This window comes from Pantherophis guttatus, chromosome 5, assembly GCF_059756535.1.
Source record: "Pantherophis guttatus breed Tessera chromosome 5, ASM5975653v1, whole genome shotgun sequence".
Taxonomy (NCBI): Eukaryota; Metazoa; Chordata; class Lepidosauria; order Squamata; family Colubridae; genus Pantherophis; species Pantherophis guttatus.
This window is the reverse complement of record NC_142067.1, coordinates 119,141,680-119,158,609: the sequence shown is the minus strand read 5'-3', so window position 1 is coordinate 119,158,609 and position 16,930 is coordinate 119,141,680. Positions and strand designations below refer to the sequence as shown.

The 16,930-nt window shown below is 40.7% G+C and overlaps 1 protein-coding gene across 6 annotated transcripts in view; it reads right to left on the bottom strand.

The window, feature by feature from the left end:
• The window catches only part of DACH1 (dachshund family transcription factor 1), a 409,613-nt gene that overhangs the window by 16,781 nt on the left and 375,902 nt on the right, over nt 1-16,930 (bottom strand). For 4 of the 6 annotated variants that reach the window (XM_034416821.3, XM_034416815.3, XM_034416806.3 and 1 more), the window contains 3 exons: nt 12,339-12,486; nt 10,222-10,365; nt 8,817-8,885 (listed from right to left, as the gene is read on the bottom strand). In XM_034416821.3, coding sequence (XP_034272712.2) covers nt 8,817-8,885; nt 10,222-10,365; nt 12,339-12,486 — 361 coding nt within the window. Of the gene's footprint in view, nt 1-5,407; nt 7,031-8,816; nt 8,886-10,221; nt 10,366-12,338; nt 12,487-16,930 lie in introns of those variants that run through there. The other 2 variants (XM_034416793.3, XM_087895549.1) reach the window with 2 other exon arrangements.

The window sequence follows — 16,930 nt, the reverse complement described above, 5'->3', positions numbered from 1 at the left end:
AAGTCCACAACCAGTCCCACCTTCCGTTCGAATTCTCTCGGATTCCTACTAAAAGATTTTATTGTTCGAAAGGCATAATACATAAATAATTCAATGACAATTAGAAACCGGTCGTAGAGATTTTAGTGGTTAAATAAGCGTGCACAGAGATTGAGTCCTTTAGCTTTGGAACACAGTGTCCTCGGTCACATGCATCACACCTACACAGGTGTACGTACACCAGCTATATTTACATTTCAGCTTTGTTTATTGAAATCAAATTTTATGGCGTGCAGAAGGGCGTAATATGTAAGCTGCTTATGCGGCTGTTTAAGCTGCAGTAGAAATAGCATTATCTTATCAAAAGTTTCCTTAATGTTCTCTTTTATACTTGAGAACATCAAAGTTTTCTACTTACTGAAGCTTGAAACAAACAGATGGATACTCCAGGAAGTAAATTCTCGGCTGCCTTATATATTAATGGTATAGCCAATCATACCAGGTGAAGTATTTTTTTCTTTTAGCAGAACGGTGCAGTAGGGGAGCTTGCCCACATACGGAGAGGATACCACCAAGGCTAAATTTTGGTTGTTGAGGAGAAGAGGGCTATCCAAAACATCCTTATGGGACTGTTTTTAAGCCTCATGAAAGGCAAATAAAAATCCTCTCTCCTGCTTTACAAGCTGACAGGCACGTCTACGAGTTGACAGACCCATTCCTTGTCATCTCAACAAACCATGAAAAGAAGCTGTTAAGAGAACACCTCCAATCACATTCTTCTTGTAAACGATCCTTATGTCTGATTTCGGTATTATTTGCACAGGTTCCCATGCATATTTTCACATGCATGAAAATTTGCCTACTATTCCTTTTGTGTTTTTCCCCTCCCAAATAGGCACATTTTGGTGCAGATTGTTTAACATGCCTATCTTCGTTTCTGAATATAATTGTCCCCTTGCTGATGAAAGACGTACATCACAACTTAGGGGAAAAGTGGGAAAAGAAAGGATAATTTCTTTCAATTTCAATTCGACATGAATTCAGGAAGTTGGGGTGAGGGTTATTATGAGCTTCTGATACAGTATTGGTCCAGTGGCAGAGATAGTTTCAGTGACATACGTGAAAAAGCCTGGATCACAATATTGTGGTTGCCATCCAGAGGTGGGTTTCAGCAGGTTCTGACCAGTTCTGGAGAACCGGTAGCAGAAATTTTGAGTAGTTTGGAGAACCGGTAGAAAAAATCTGACTGGCCCCACCACCATCTATTCTCTGCTTCCCGAGTCCCAGCTGATTGGGAGGAAATGGGGATTTTACAATATTTCCACCCCAGAGAGGGGTGGGAATGGAGATTTTACAGTATCCTTCCCCTGCCATGACCACCAAGCCACACCCACAGAACTGGTAGTAAAAAAATTTGAAACCCAACACTGTTGCCATCGTTATATTTTTGACCATACTCTGCAGACACCCCCATTGGCCATAAAACTGAAGGAGCTGGACTACAAAGTTAAGGGGGTTGTTTAAATAGAAAGGTTTATGTTCTTAATATCAGGACAAGAAATTATAAGGCAATGGCAGGATGTTGCTACGGAATTCCACAAGTCCAGAAATACTCATGGTTCCTTTGCATAATATATTTGGGAAGGCACACACTTTTGTTCTGCCCCAGCTTTGGATTCCCAGAGAATGTGACACACACCAAGCTTCGCAAACACTGTTTAATTCCAAACAAACCCCTTTCAAGAATGCAGGCTTCCCGTGCAAAGGGTCCTTATCAAAGTTATTAAGAATAAAGTCCGACAAAGGTTGGCAACCAGCCCAGAAAACCAGATATGAGAAGTCGCTCGCTCTCCAAGATGCTCTGTAGTAATGAGACGTTGTTTCTAGCAAGAAAGCACTAGCTGCGTGCGACTTAAATAGGCTAAGGGAGTGGCCAATTATCCTCAAGCCCTACTCTCGAATAGACCTCCTCCTCCTGAGTAGCCACTCCTGCCTTTTGGCAGCCCTGCATACTCGAGCATTGAGGAGAGGCTCCTCCACTTCGCTCTCTCCACTGGAAGAAGCCTCTGGAGGTTCTGAAGGCCCTGGCTGAGTCTCTGCCTCTGACATCACATCCTCTTTGGCCTTCTCGCTGTCCGATGCGAGCGCCGGCTGTGCCGGCTGCTGGCGCAACACCACTCCAGTCTCCTCATCGGGATCAGCCACGATCCGTGCAGGCCACTGGCAGGCCACAACTTTGCATAAACATTATGCATGTTTTTTGCCTCAAAATAGGAGCCTGGGTGGTGCAGTGGTTAGAATGCAGTATTGCCGGCAAACTCTGTCCACAGTCTGGAGTTCGATCCTGACTGGCTCAAGGTTGACTCAGCCTTTCATCCTTCTGAGGCCGGCAAAATGAGGACCCAGATTGTTGGGGACAATATGCTGACTCTATAAACTGTCAAGAGAGTGCTATAAAAGCACTATGGAGCGGTATATAAGTCTAAATGCTATTGCTAAAATAATAATAAAACCACCAGATTGCATGTCCATCTTGTTTTCCTTCTGAAATGCCTGACTCACTCAAATTTTTCTCTGCTCCTCAATACCATTCTTTTTTTTTTTTAAATTTGATTGATATGCCGCCCTTCTCCAGAGACTCAGGGCGGCTTACAATGCGTTAAGCAATAGCCTTCATCCTTTTGTATATTTATACAAAGTCATCTTATTGCCCCCACAATCTGGATCCTCAATTTACCTACCTTAGAAAGGATGGAAGGCTGAGTCAACCTTGAGCCTTGGAGAGATTCGAACCCTGCAGTAAATTGCAGGCAGCTGTGTTAATAACAGGATGCTTAGACCACTGTACTATCAAGGCTTCTTCACCTGCCGCCGGGCAAAGGACTGGATTCCCCCGCGATGCCCGCCCTGGGGAGGGTTGCGCTCCGTTGATCTGTCCTTCCTGATCAGCAGATTTGAACCTGCAGTAATTGCAGGTTGCTGGTCTTAATAACAGGGTGCTTTAGACCACTGTACTACCAAGGCTCCTTCTTGACTTTCACCCCAGCCTTACTAATTTCTTTGGACATTAGTTGTCTTAATACAGTCGTAGAACTGTATTAAGTATTATTCAAGAAGATTATTATTATTTTTTTCCCAAGCAGGTCGTGAGATTGTATGTAAGGATCTAGTTTAAAGAACAAGATGCAGATGGCTCCTAAAAAAAAATTCCATAAATATCTACAGCTTCTAAGAGAGACTCCTCTTTAAAAGAGGAAAAATAACCCTGAAATGACTAAGTTACTATGCTTTAACTATGCCACAAGCTTTGCTTTCTGAAATGATAAATAGAATAATGTCTAGTTTAAAGGTGTAGCTAAGAGTGACCCATGAACAGTATGAAACAATAGCCTATTTATAGGTTACTGTCAGCAATCAATACCACCTTTTGTTTAACTTAATCAAAAGTTGCCTTTAATTGATTAGCTAGAGCTGAAAAGCTGCCAAAATATCAGAGTTGCTGTGCCAGAAGACAGGAAATAAACTTATTATTGTTTCATTTCTGTGCAGGGCGCTATAATTCCACCGCTTATTCTTAGTTAAGGGAGGGGAAAGTGAAATAGGAGGGAAGTACATAATGAATGTTTTCATATGGAATATTTGCGAATCAATTATGAAAGAAAACACACGTACGTACACCCATCCACAACACCACGGGGGAGTGAGAGGTGTTTCAAGGCCACAAAATATAATTTGAGAATTGCTCTCCTTTTCTAAAGCTGTTTAAAGAGCAAACAAAAGAGGAGGATTTTATCAGAGCCAAGTAAAGCAAATGGCAGGGTGTATAAGCATAAAACAGTAGGAAACACACCACGTGTCTGGGTCACTCTATGGCAGGGATGTCAAATTCGCGGCCCACGGGCCAGATGCATCACGCGCTGGCCACGCCCACACTTGGTTAAGCAAAGGGGGGAAAAGTCGCGATACATCACGTGATGCCATCGTGACAATGCGTGTTTGACTCCCGCTCTTGTCCGTTCAGAGGTGCTCTACAAACTTTAGTTATCGAGGTAGACTACACTAGAGACAGTAGAAACCCTTAGTCATATTTTTTTTTCCCAGTTGGAGAACTTTTCTCAGCACATTGCAAAATTCTATGATCCTTTGTGTCCTCGTTATAGATTTAATGCGCTTCCACTTTGACTAGTTTGGAATGGGACTGAACTGATGATGCCATGCTAGAGGGATTTAGTCATTCATTTATTTTCTTTGTAAAATTACTGTGGGATGGTTAATTTTTCCATTAGCTGATGACCTGCCATGACAAAGAATATAGAATTTTGCTTTAAATGTCATAGCTGATGACGAAAGTAATAGTATATTATTCCAAGAACAACTATTGCTATATCGCATTGGAAAGAGCTGTCACATTGTTGGTTTTAAGTCCCTTTAGCCTGTTGTGAGGGACGTGGTGGCTTAGTGGCTAAGACGCTGAGCTTGTCGATCAGAAGGTCAGCAGTTCAGCGGTTCAAATCCCTAGCACCACGTAATGGAGTGAGCTCCCGTTACTTGTCCCAGCTTCTGCCAATCTAGTAGTTTGAAAGCACATAAAAAATGCAAGTAGAAAAATAGGGACCACCTTTGGTGGTAAGGTAACAGCACTTCGTGCGCGTTTGGCGTTTAGTCATGCCGGCCACATGACCATGGAGATGTTTTCGGTTAGCGCTGGCTCTTTGGCTTAGAAATGGAGATGAGCACCGCCCCCTAGTGTCAAGAACAACTAGCACGCATGTATGGGGGAACCTTTACCTTTATCTTTAGTCTGTTGTGACTTGGTTTTTACACTGGAATAAGATATGAATTTGACATTTTCGGGTTTAAAACCCCAGTAGATGGCATATTAATTGACTTGGCTGGACCATAATGAACTGCAGTGGAGCAGTGGTTAGAATGCAGTACTGCAGGCTACTTCTGCTGACTGCTGGCTGCCTGCAATCTGGCAGTTGAAATCTCACCAGGCTCAAGGTTGACTCAGCCTTCCATCCTTCCGAGGTGGGTAAAATGAGGACCCAAATTATTGGGGGCAATAGGCTGACTCTGTAAATCATTTAGAGAGGGCTGTAAACCACTGTAAAGTGGTATATAAGTCTAAGTGCTATTGCTATAATACTAAACAGGTCAGGATTTGGTGAGAAAGGGACAAACAAGACTGAAAAAAAATACACTGGGACCCTGGAAGAAGTTTTACCACACCACCTATGACAATTAAGTCATCAGCCATTGGGCTTGACATAAAGTAGATAAAAATATGAAAGAATGCACAAATGGAATCCTTACCTAGACATCAAATTATCAATAAGAGTGGCAGCAAGACTGCCCTTTTGTCATCAGTTAACAATAGCTTTTTATAACTGATGAACCATATCCTATGTTCTTTGAGTTGCTATGTCAGAGTTGGGGCTTTGACTCAACTGATATTTCTCCTGAAATATCAACGTTGAATCATTCAATTTTCCCACAATTCACTTTTACAGTTAAAGTACAAGGTAACCCTCTGAAATTGCATCGATTACGATCTACATAAAGTTTACTTTTATTCTTTGAGTATTTTAAATGTGTGGATATTTTCTGCCCAGGAAGCATTGGAGTAAAAATACTTCAAATTTGTAAGCCACAATATTCTAAACCTTCTAAAAAAATTTTCAAGACGTGTTATGTTTTTGACACCAAGTCAAGTCATTTGAGTAGTGTGTTTTTACTTACTTAGAACCATCAGTTGATCAGAAAATGGCATTCAATGCAAATTAATTTTTATGCAACTTATTCTTGGAAAAACCTTCTCATGGCTGCTCTCAAAATTTATTCTGATGCGAAGACAGAATAAGAAATTAAATGGCTGACGATCAAAAGTCCTTCACAACTAACAGAAGTCAGGGTAAAGGTAAAGGTTTCTCCTGTCCAGTCATGTCCAACTCTAGGGGGCAGTCTTCATCTCTGTCTCTTTACCGAAGGAGCCAGTGTTGACCAAAGATATTTTCTGTGGTCATGTAGCCAGCATGGCTACATGGCAAAGGCACACAGAACATTGTTACCTTCCCACCAAAGTGGTACCTATTTATCTATTTGCATTTTCATGCTTTCAATTTGCTAGGTGGGCAGGAACTGAGGCAAGGATGGGAGCTCACCCTGTTGTGCAGTATTCGGGTCTCAAACCCAGGCTATCAGCTTTTCAGCTGACAAGCTCAACATCTTTAACCTCTGAGCTATAAATCCCCTTGTAATATGACAAAAATTATAATGAAAGTAATTGTAACAAATGCTAACAAAAGTAGCCAATAGCAAAGTACCAAACCCCAATGTTAGTAAAATATTTAATGCAGGAAGTGCTCCAGGAGATATGCAGGACTGTTTCTTCTCCTATGAAACTTCCCCATTCTACTCATGAAATGCTCTTCCTTCACTTTGACAAGCTTTCCTAACCCACTCAATTTTTCAGAATCAAAAGATTAATGACTCTTTCTAAATAGACAGCTGTCCTATCACCTTCTGATTTATATACAGCCAAGAGGAATAACATTTATGTTTCATTACCTCCATGGTGAATATATTTATGACAAACAGTACATGTAAGCTGTTTAACCTCCTAGATGATCATCATCTTGCTAATGTCAAAAGAGAAGGATGGAGAAGTTTGATGGTCTCGTTCTACAACCAGCAAACTCTCTGGACACCGCAAGTTTCTCTGATGCACGATAAGTTGTTTATTTCTTAACTTTTATATCACCTTTTCCTCTGAGAAGCACAATTACGTTCTCTGTTCACTCTTGTCGTAATTAAAAGGTCTTGGATATCAGGTTTTGTCTCGATAAGTATTGGTAAATTAAAAACATCTTCATTGCACATTTCATCGTGCATTGTACATTTAAGTAACAGACTAGTGTGACTGACTCAAAATTCCAGAGGGCCAGAAGATGACATGAACCTGGTCTGTGAAGCATATAGGTAGCTCTGGGTTGTACGAGTTCTCTGAGCTTGTTTTTTTTCATTTGCAGTTGTTACCTTCAGATGTTACCTAAGTGGGCAATAAAAAAACCAAGCTCTAACAAAAGAAATTAAAGAAAAAGAAGAAACAGATTATTATATAATTTGGAACAAATGGTATGAATGGCTTGAATCTAGAAATAAAGAATAATAAATACAGGGAAGAATTTAAAAGTATAAAATATGTCTATAATAAATGCATAGAAATGTTAAAAATTAAGATTATTAGTGTTAGAAATTCCAATGTAACCAAAGAAAAAGGGGCAATGTAGAAAATGAAATAGTAATAGAGATATGGGAGGATAGATACAAAACGGAAAGAAGACCACAAAGAAACACTGTTGAAAAAAGAGGAGATATTTATATGTTGTATGTTATGTGATTGTCACATTGTGTCATAATAAAATACTATTAATTTTAAATAAATAAAAAAAAACAAGCTCAGAGAAGTTTTACAACTCTATGAATCTATGTCCATCCTGTTCTAGATCAAACCTTTTTCCATCCCTGCCGCACATATTTTGTTTGGGATGGGACTGCATAACTAATCTTAAAAACAGAGTTCATATTGTTTGAATGTTTCTATTTTCTTCTAGAATGTCAAGCCAGGCAAAAACCTCTGCATAGGTCTTCCAGAAATATATGCCTGTTGGATTTTTGATGAAAAACAACATAAAAATAAAGATGAATTGGACAATCTGGTGGGCAAATTCAGTGAAATTGAGATGCTGATAGTTAGAACGTTAAATTAAGTTAATCTCATGCGCTCAGAGCAAGGTGGTTTGTACAGAGCTAAACTATTTGAAACAATGATGAGTCATCAAACTTTTCTGTCTGGTGTCATTGAGATTACACCTGGCAAAATAATTCATGGCCAATTCTCCAATGTGTCTCCTGATGTGTGGAGAAGAGACAATTTATCTATTCTTTTTTATTAGTATTATTATTATTAATGCATGTTTAGTCATTGTGTTGCTTATTATCTTTCTGAATATTTTCCTATGCTATCACAGTTAGCACAACACCTCACAAGAATTACAAACTAAAGTTTAATACAAAAATACCATAAATGATAGATTTACAGGGGTTGACTTTAAAAATCAAATGAAAAAATAATCATTATAGATTGTCTTTGAAGAATTTACCTTCCTTTAAAATTGAAAATAAATGCTTTATGTGGTTTTTTTTTTTTTTTTGTCTCTGTGTTATTTATTATTCATATTAACATTCTTGGTCCAGGGATAAATAGGGCCAGTATAAATAGAATTTTTAAAATATATGAGCTACTTGTCCAATTTTTGCTTTCTCTATACTTATATATTAAAATATAAATAACTGTAATGATGGTGAAATCTACTCAGGGACAGGATAACAGTTAAGGAGTTAAATTCTGAGTGTTCTAGTTTCTTTTGCTTGTTTAAAAAACTGGAAAATTATAAAGCATTCCAGTCTTGAAAATTATCTCATTAAGCCAGATTTCAAACTGAAAATGTGTGGCTTGGACAAACTAAAAATTGTCCATTTGTGTGTTTACCATGCCGAATGAAATTCTTCATCGTCCCAGATTAATTGTTCTTCTAATTACATTATATAAACTTGAATGGCCTGCTAATTTAAAGGAAATCTATCACACAAAATGAATTTTCTCTTTTGAAAAAAAAAAAGAAAAAAAAACAGTCCGTCCAGATGAAGCTGACCTTGAATGAACTTGTTTTGATGTGGCCCAGATGGCAGGTTGCATGCTTGAATAGCAGGCTAAAGTAGAGGAAAAACTAATATACTGCGATCTAGATTTATGGCCTTTTGAAAATTCCTACCTTGTATTGTCCTCTCAGCATCTGTTCGGCCCCCGCTGCGGTCAGCTTCTATCTCTGGGGTCAGAGAATCTAAAAAGCACAGAAAGGTAGAGCTGACACATATTTCACTCGGATCTTAAAGGGCTCTTTTTACAACCTGTTACCACTTCTGAATCACCGTACAATCAACCTTTGCCTCCGTGTTGAATGTTGAACAAAAACGGGGGCCAGCACTGTAATTTTGTGAGGAGCAAGATTGATGGGAAGGAATCATGAGAGCAGGGAAAGAGGACAGCCATGGCCAAGCTGATAATTTAATAAAACACTAATATTTTTTTTTTTTTTAGACTTCTTCCTTTTAACAGAATAACAGAGTTAGAAGGGACCTTGGAGACAGGGGTGGGCTGCTGGAGGTTCGCAGGGGTTTGGGAGAACCCACAGAACTAAGATTCTGTGCAGTTCAGAGAACCCCCAAATGGCTGGTCCCCCCCACCCGCCCCTCCCAGGAGTCCCCACACGGTCCATTTTGGATGCAGGTAAGTGCAGGCGTGTGTGGAGGCTCGGGGAGGGTGAAAAACAGGCCTACGAGAAGTTCAGGAAGGACAGAAATGGGCCCCTGAAGCCTGGGGAGGCCATTTTCGCCCTCCTGGAGGCTCAAGGAAAGCCTCCGGAGCCTGGGGAGGGCAAAACGCTACCCTGCCATTGTGGTGTAGGAGGCCAATTAGGCCACACTCATCATGGCTACGTCCACCCAGCAGCTGGACAGAGAACCCCCTTGGTAAAATTTTTGAAGCCCAACCCTGCTTGGAGATATTCTAGCCCAACCCCCTGCTCAAGCATGAAACCCCTATACCAGGGATGTCAAACTCAAGGCCCATGGGCCCACCCTGTAAACAACTAAGGACTGTCCCACAATGCCTCTGTCAGAGAAAATGGAGCTCAGGAGGGAGCATGGCTTCCATGAGCTCCGTTTTTGCTGACAGAGGGCTGCAGGAGGTTGTCATGGCTGAAAATGACATGTGCGGCCACCCCAAGCTCCATTTTTATGGGCAGAGGGCTGCAGGAGGTCGTCGCGGCCTAAAATGGAGCCTCAATGAGTAATGTTGAGCTGGCCACTCCCCCCCTGGCCATGCCACCCCCCCCAAGGTCAAACACAACCCTGTTGTGGCCCTCAATGAAATTGACTTTGACACCTCTGCCCTATGAGAAAAATGATCATCCAATCTCTTCTTTAAAACTTCCGGTTTTTAGATATAAAACTTCCGGTTTTTAGATATAGAGATTCAATCAGCAAGAGATAGGAAGTGTCATCAGCAAGAGATAGGAAGTGTCATTTCCCCAAAGAGACGTGTGGTTTGTTTGTCTTCCCTGCACCCTGCACTTGAAACCAGTATCAGCCAGCCAGAAAAGAAGTTTGCCATCTCACCATTTAGGACCCTGAGGTTATCGGTGGAAGCTGCTTGCTTTAGCGCCTGTTCGGCTTGTTCTCGCCGCTTTGTTTCGAATTCAAGTGCTTCCTGCAATTTCCTCTTCGCCTTCTTTTCCTTCTTTAACCTTTTCTGAATTATTGCTATTGTGGAGGGATAAAAAAAAAAACAAAAACAAAATCCATTCAAGTTCAACTACAAGACCTTGGCTCTAACATTTTATTTATTTTAGGCCTCGTGAGCATCGCTATGGCAACGTTTAGCGTGCCGTTTTTCCATTTATGCATCTGCAGTTTAGGCAGCGAGCAGAGATTAATTCCAAGGGCAGATTTTGCAGGGCTCCGCGCAAAAATGAACCGCCACCTGGTTCATCTCTGCCACTTCCTAGTGAATTACCCTAACATCCAGTCAAAGTTGGGATTGTGGAATTCAACAACTACACCTAGATATCACAATCCCCTCCCGTACTAAAAGCACTTTAGAAAATCAGAAATGAAGGTTTGGAAAAAAAGAAAGAAAGAAACAGCCTCAAGAACATTCAGGGTGAATAAACTTCAAATCTCTGCATATCCATAGAACAAACAATCAACCGCTGCCAGTTTGTTCTCCAGATATCTCACAGCCTGTTTTCAGTCAGAACCGAAGAAGCTTCTTGGATGAGAAGTGAAATGTCTTCAAGGAAAAAAAGAACGTCTAGTTGCTTTTTGAAAAAGTGTTGCTTTTCGCTCATATTTTTAACTATTATTTTCGTTTTTTCCTTATTAATTTTTACGCCTGCTACTTCCCCATATTTCTCCAGCACTTCCATCAGCCTAACACCAGATTGCACAGGCTCTTCAATAATAAAGACAAGGTCATCCGCAAATGCCTGTACTTTAAAATTTTATTTCTTTATTTTTAAGCCTTTGATCTGTTCATCTTCTCGAATTGTTCTAATTAAAATCTCTAGTGATAGAATAAATAGTAATGGTGATAGCGGGCAGCCTTGTCTTGTTCCTTTTTGAATTGGAAAATTTTTCGTCATTTCCCCATTAATTACCACTTTGGCTTCCTGTCCAGAATAGATTGCTTTGTACATCTTTATAAATTTTTTCCCGAAGTCCATATAATTTAGTTGTCCTAATATGAAGTCCCATTTAATGTTATCAAAGGCATTTTGTGCGTCGATAAATATCAATGCCATTTATTTCTCATTATGGTCTTCATAGTATTCTATAGTATCTAAGACAGTCCTAATATTGTTCCTTATATGCCTTCTGGGCAGGAAGCCATTTTGATCAGAGTAAATAATTTTTTCTAATACTTTTTTTAATCTATCTGCCATAATTGACATAAAAATTTTGTAATCAACCCCTGCCAGTTTGTTCTCCAGATCTCTCACAGCCTGTTTTCAGTCAGAACTGAAGAAGCTTCTTGGATGAGAGGCAAAATGTCTTCAAGGAAAAAAAAACAAGAAAGTCTAGTCGCTTTTTGAAAAAGTACTTTTGGGACAGCCTGTTCTTTGATATTTTCACCCTCCCATAAAGTAGAGGTTGTGGTTTTCTATGGAGATTACCACTCATCCAGATCATGGTTGTCCCAAAGGTGCTTTTTCAAAGGCCACTGGATTTCGTTTGTCCTTGAAGACGTTTCACTTCTCATCCAAGAAGGGTCTTCAGTTCTGACTGAATGGAATTTTGGATGTAGCTTCATTTCACTAACTGCGAAATTCACAAATATTGCTCATTTATATGCATTAAAAACTTTTTAAACAACTCTCATATTTCTTTTAGCTGTTTATATAATTGTGGTGGAAAGGAGACTACGAAACAGAGAATAATGGTGGTACACTAAGGAGTAAGGGAATTCTTTGGTGTTGAGAATCATAATTGTTGAGAAGTAGGGTTAAAGAGCTTCTTGGAACTTTGCTCTCCAGTTACAACAGATATCCACAGGGATATTATCTGTTGTTGCTGGTATTCTTTCAATCCAGACACCAAAAATAATTTTACACCCCATTTAGTACACCCATCAATGCTCTTGATTATAGAGACTATGCAAAATTATACCTTGATGTTTTGAGACAGCTTGGTAAAACTAGGGTAATAGACAAGGTCATTATTATTTTTTTGGTTACCTCTGTTCTTCTGCTCCACCGCTAACTGTTTTTCAAGTGTTTCTCTCAGTTCTCTTTCCCTAAAGAGTTCCATTTTGAGCTCCGTCTTTTCGAGCTGCACCTGCTTCTCTTGAGCCCGTGCATTGTCGATGGCAACTTTTAAGAGCCCCTGATGGAAGAGAACGGGGAACACAATCAGCTTTTGAACTAGGAAACAATGGGATTTGATTTATATTATTTATGGACAATTTTCACAGTCGCTTGTCACTCTGCCACAGTCTCGAAGATGCGTAGAAGACCTTTGCTTTTGTCAACGATATAATCATTGAAAGATAAAGAGTTAGAGCCATTCCAAACTAACACTACTTGCTCAAATTAACTGCAGGGTTAATCGTGACTTCATGCTGGTTTCTGTGGGACTTAGGTTTGATGGACTTGATCAACTCTTGAAAGGAAAAGGATAAGTGACACTCTAGAAGTCTTTATATACACTGGAATTCTCATGTGTAGATGAACCTGTTTGATTGAATTATGGATGAGTTCAGCTCAGGTTTACTGCCCTGCGTCTATAAAATAAAGATTATTTGAAAGAGGAAGAAGGTGATGAATTATGCTCTACTTTAAAAAGGACATTTAATTATGTAGAAGGCATGGCATCAGTACAGGTCCAAATCAGGGAAGAATCACATTTTTATACTACACCTAGAAGGTCTAACATTGGAAATATCTAACAGCAAGCAAAAAAAAAGAAAAAGAAAAAGAAAAAGAAAAAGAAAAAAATCCCCACACTTCTTTGTTGGTATCATTTAAATCTAAACTAGTTCCAGTATTACGTAGAGGTGAGTAGTAAAGGTAAAGGTAAAGGTTCCCCTCGCACATATGTGCTAGTTGTTCCTGACTCTAGGGGGCGGTGCTCATCTCTGTTTCAAAGCCAAAGACCCAGCGCTGTCCGAAGACGTCTCCATGGTCATGTGGCCGGCATGACTCAATGCCAAAGGCGCACAGAATGCTGTTACCTTCCCACCAAAGGTGGTCCCTATTTTTCTTCTTGCATTTTTATGTGCTTTCAAATTGATAGGTTGGCAGAAGCTGGGACAAGTAACAGGAGTTCACCCCATTACGCGGCACTAGGGATTTGAACCGCTGAACTGCCGACCTTACGATCGCCAAGCTCAGTATCTTAGCCACTGAGCCACCGCGTGGGAGTGATTGCTTATTAAGGATTTCACTGTAGCTTCAGAAAGGGCCACCCTTTTACAAAACTTCAATGAATTTTCTGCATCCTTTTAGAGAGTTGTTGAAGCACTTGGAAGTTTATCTGTGTCCTAAGGGTCACCAGGAACCAGGAGCACCACTCAGGTGACCCTGAGGACACAAGATAAAGCTCCAAGTGCTTCAAGGACCCTCTAAAAGGATGCAAATGACCAGCTGTTCTGCAAGAAATATAAATCCTTCCATTCCCCACTATCCTGTCAGAGCTAAAGAAGAAGCTTCTTGAATGAGAAGCAAAAGGTCTTCAAAAGAAAAAAACAAGAAAGTCCAGTTGCTTCCTGAAAAAGCACCTTTGGGACAACCATGGATGACTGAGAATCTCTACAGACGTTCAACCTGGTGTGGAGTAAAAGCTTCCCTTTTGCTGTATTAAACATAGAGAACATCAGTGGACAAATTAACTCACCAAGCTATGTCACTTTCTGCAATCATGCAAGGGATGTATGTGAGACAGTCATCCACAACGACTGGCCCGTTGTAGTCAAAATGAGATCAACAGTGAAAAAGGAAATTTAATTCTTTTGACATGGGTGCACGTGGGGTCTGCCTTTGGTCCATTTTATCTGGGAGCAATAAGGCAATTTTGCCTTCTTTTGACAAATGGTAGACGGGGGGGGGGGGTTTCTGTCTCCAGCAGAAGGTAGAAATAGAGTTTGTCCTGCGTCAAATGGAGGGGAATACTGAATGCAGTAGAGTAGGGATGTCAAACTCAAGGCCTGTGGGCCAGATCCATCCCACGGGGTGCTTAGATCTGACCTGTGGACCAGCCTGGAAACAGCAAAGGACCAGCCTGTGGTGCCTCTGTCAGTGAAAACAGAGCTCGGCGGGAGCACAGAAGGCAAAATAAGGAAAGAGGGGAAGGAAGAAGAAAGAAGAATGAAGAGGGAATAAGAAGGAAAGAAGGAAGGAGGGAGGGAGGGAGGGAGGGAGGGAGGGAAGGAAGGAAGGAAGGAAGGAAGGAAGGAAGGAAGGAAGGAAGGAAGGAAGGAAGGAAGGAAGGAAGGAAGGAAGGAAGGAAGGAGATTATAATGAGAGTGAGGGAGAGTCTCAGGGAAGTTCTGCCTTAACACTTGGCCACCACAGGTGCCCCCCGACATGAGTGATGTCAAACTGGCCACACCAACCATGGCCATGGCCACCCCTGGCCACGCCCCCTGGCCCTTCAAGGTCAAACACAACCCTAATGCGCCCCTCAGTAAAATCGTGTTTGACACCCCTGCAGTAGAGTATTCTTCCAGTTCAAATATAAGCTCAGATTTTTTTAAAAAATATGTAGTATTACCACCCCAACAAAACCCATCTCTTGTGGTGAAGTGTCAGGAAAGAAGTTAAAATCCACAAGCAGACCTTCCTTTCATTTGGGTGATCCCTCCTCTTCGAACCATAGAAACGAGCTGCTATGGCAACGGCCATCTTTTTTTTTTTTTTTCAAACGGCACATTCATGTACATGTTTCTTCTTCATCAGGAACAAACAATTAGTAACAAATGAAAGAGATCATTACATCAAGTGCCCTTTTAGATCACCCCAATTAAAACTTTAGTTTAGCTGTATTTTAATTCTAACATACCAAATTCTAATTTTCTGCTCTGATTGCTCTTGTTGACTTATCTTTGAAAGATGTATTCGCAGCGCAAAGCCTAGAGATTTATTTAGCAACATGCCAATGTTGGCACCACTTAACGTGTTGATTGGTTGTATTATCAGTAGCAATGGAAAATAAATTACTATTAAACTATTATTGTCCTTGGCTGACAAAACACAATATTTTGTTGTTCTTTAAATATGAAACAATCATGGATAAACATGGAGAATAATGCTAAGCTGAAAGCATGATGGGGTAATTTTTCTCTTACGCACCTTCACAAAGCGTGAAGCGCTAAAGGACATTGAACATTTCAGCTGGGCTGAAGACCATCTTGTCTTCTCTCTCGGTTATTCCCTCAACATATTTCTGAAACAATTTGTTCTAATGTGGTTTATGGAAATGCTGCTCATTATGGCTGGGAAAAGGATGTTTTTTTTGGCTCAGCAACCCACTAGGGACTACTTAGGACTTACAGAAAATGAACTTTCATATTTTGAAGTTGCATCCAGCACCTTCAGCAGGGCAGCCAAGAGAGACACCAGGCTGATGCCAACATGAAAGCATCTGGTCCTGCCAATGAAAATCTAATGTGATGTACTTGGAAAGAATGGGATTCTTTGACATTGTATCTGGATGAGCAAATTCAATGAACATCTGAATTGCGGTTTGAATATCAGGCTGAAGGACTTCACAGAGGAGCTGGGAACCAAAAGATCTGGAACTATTACCGTGTTTATTTAGCTGCCCTGCTTACTAAAGAATGCAGGTTCTTTGATGTATGTTGAAGAAAAACCACGAGGATTCACACAACACTTTTAAAATAAATTCTTACCTAAATGAAATTATACTCCTAATTAGTAGACATGAATGGTTTACTATCAAGAGATCTTAACGGCAAACTTATGCTGACTTCTTTGTTCTTTTTTTTTCCCCCATGCTAATATTTTCTGCTTCAACCTACAGGAAATGTGAGGCTTTTCAGATCCTATTATGCTTCATCTCTAATCATCATTGGATACTGTGAATAGGAGTGGTGGCAAGCAAAGTTCAACCATATCAGGAGGTCCACCAGAATACTAAATTTCTCCTCCTCTTTCTCCTTTTTCTCCTTTTTCTCCTCCTCCCCCTGCCAATTTATGATGAAGTTTTAATTTGGGGATCTTTTCATCACATAAAGCAGAACCTTCCACTTTTGGGGGGCTACAACCTGGGTCTTTGAAAAATATCGATGGAATCTTCTGTAAGTTTTAATTTTTTTAAAAAAATGAAATTTATGTAAGTTTCCTAAAGTTTGAGTTGTAAAAAGCAGAAGATTTTTTTCCCCCTCTGCTGTTAATGCATCAACAGTGACCGTAGAAAATAATAAGTGATAAGAGAGGAAAGGAGAAAAAGGGAACACTTTCCTGAGAGGATAAAGCTGGCCTTTCAAACATCTAGAGTCGTGATGGCGAACCTATGGCACGCGTGCCACAGGTGGCACATGGAGCCATAGCTGTGGGCATGCCAGCATTGCCCTAGCTCCGCTCCAGTGCACATGTGCATGCCGGCCAGGTAATTTTCAGGCCTTCCAGGCCCACCCGAAGTCAGGAAACGGGCTATTTCTGGCCTCCGGAGGGCCTTCAGGGGGTGGGGAAGGCCAATCTGGATTTCCCCAGGCTCCTAGAAAGCCTCTGGAACCTGGGGGGAGTAAGAAATGGGCCTTCGGTCCCACTGGAAGCAGGAAATGGGCCGTTTCTGGCCTCCGGAGGGCCTC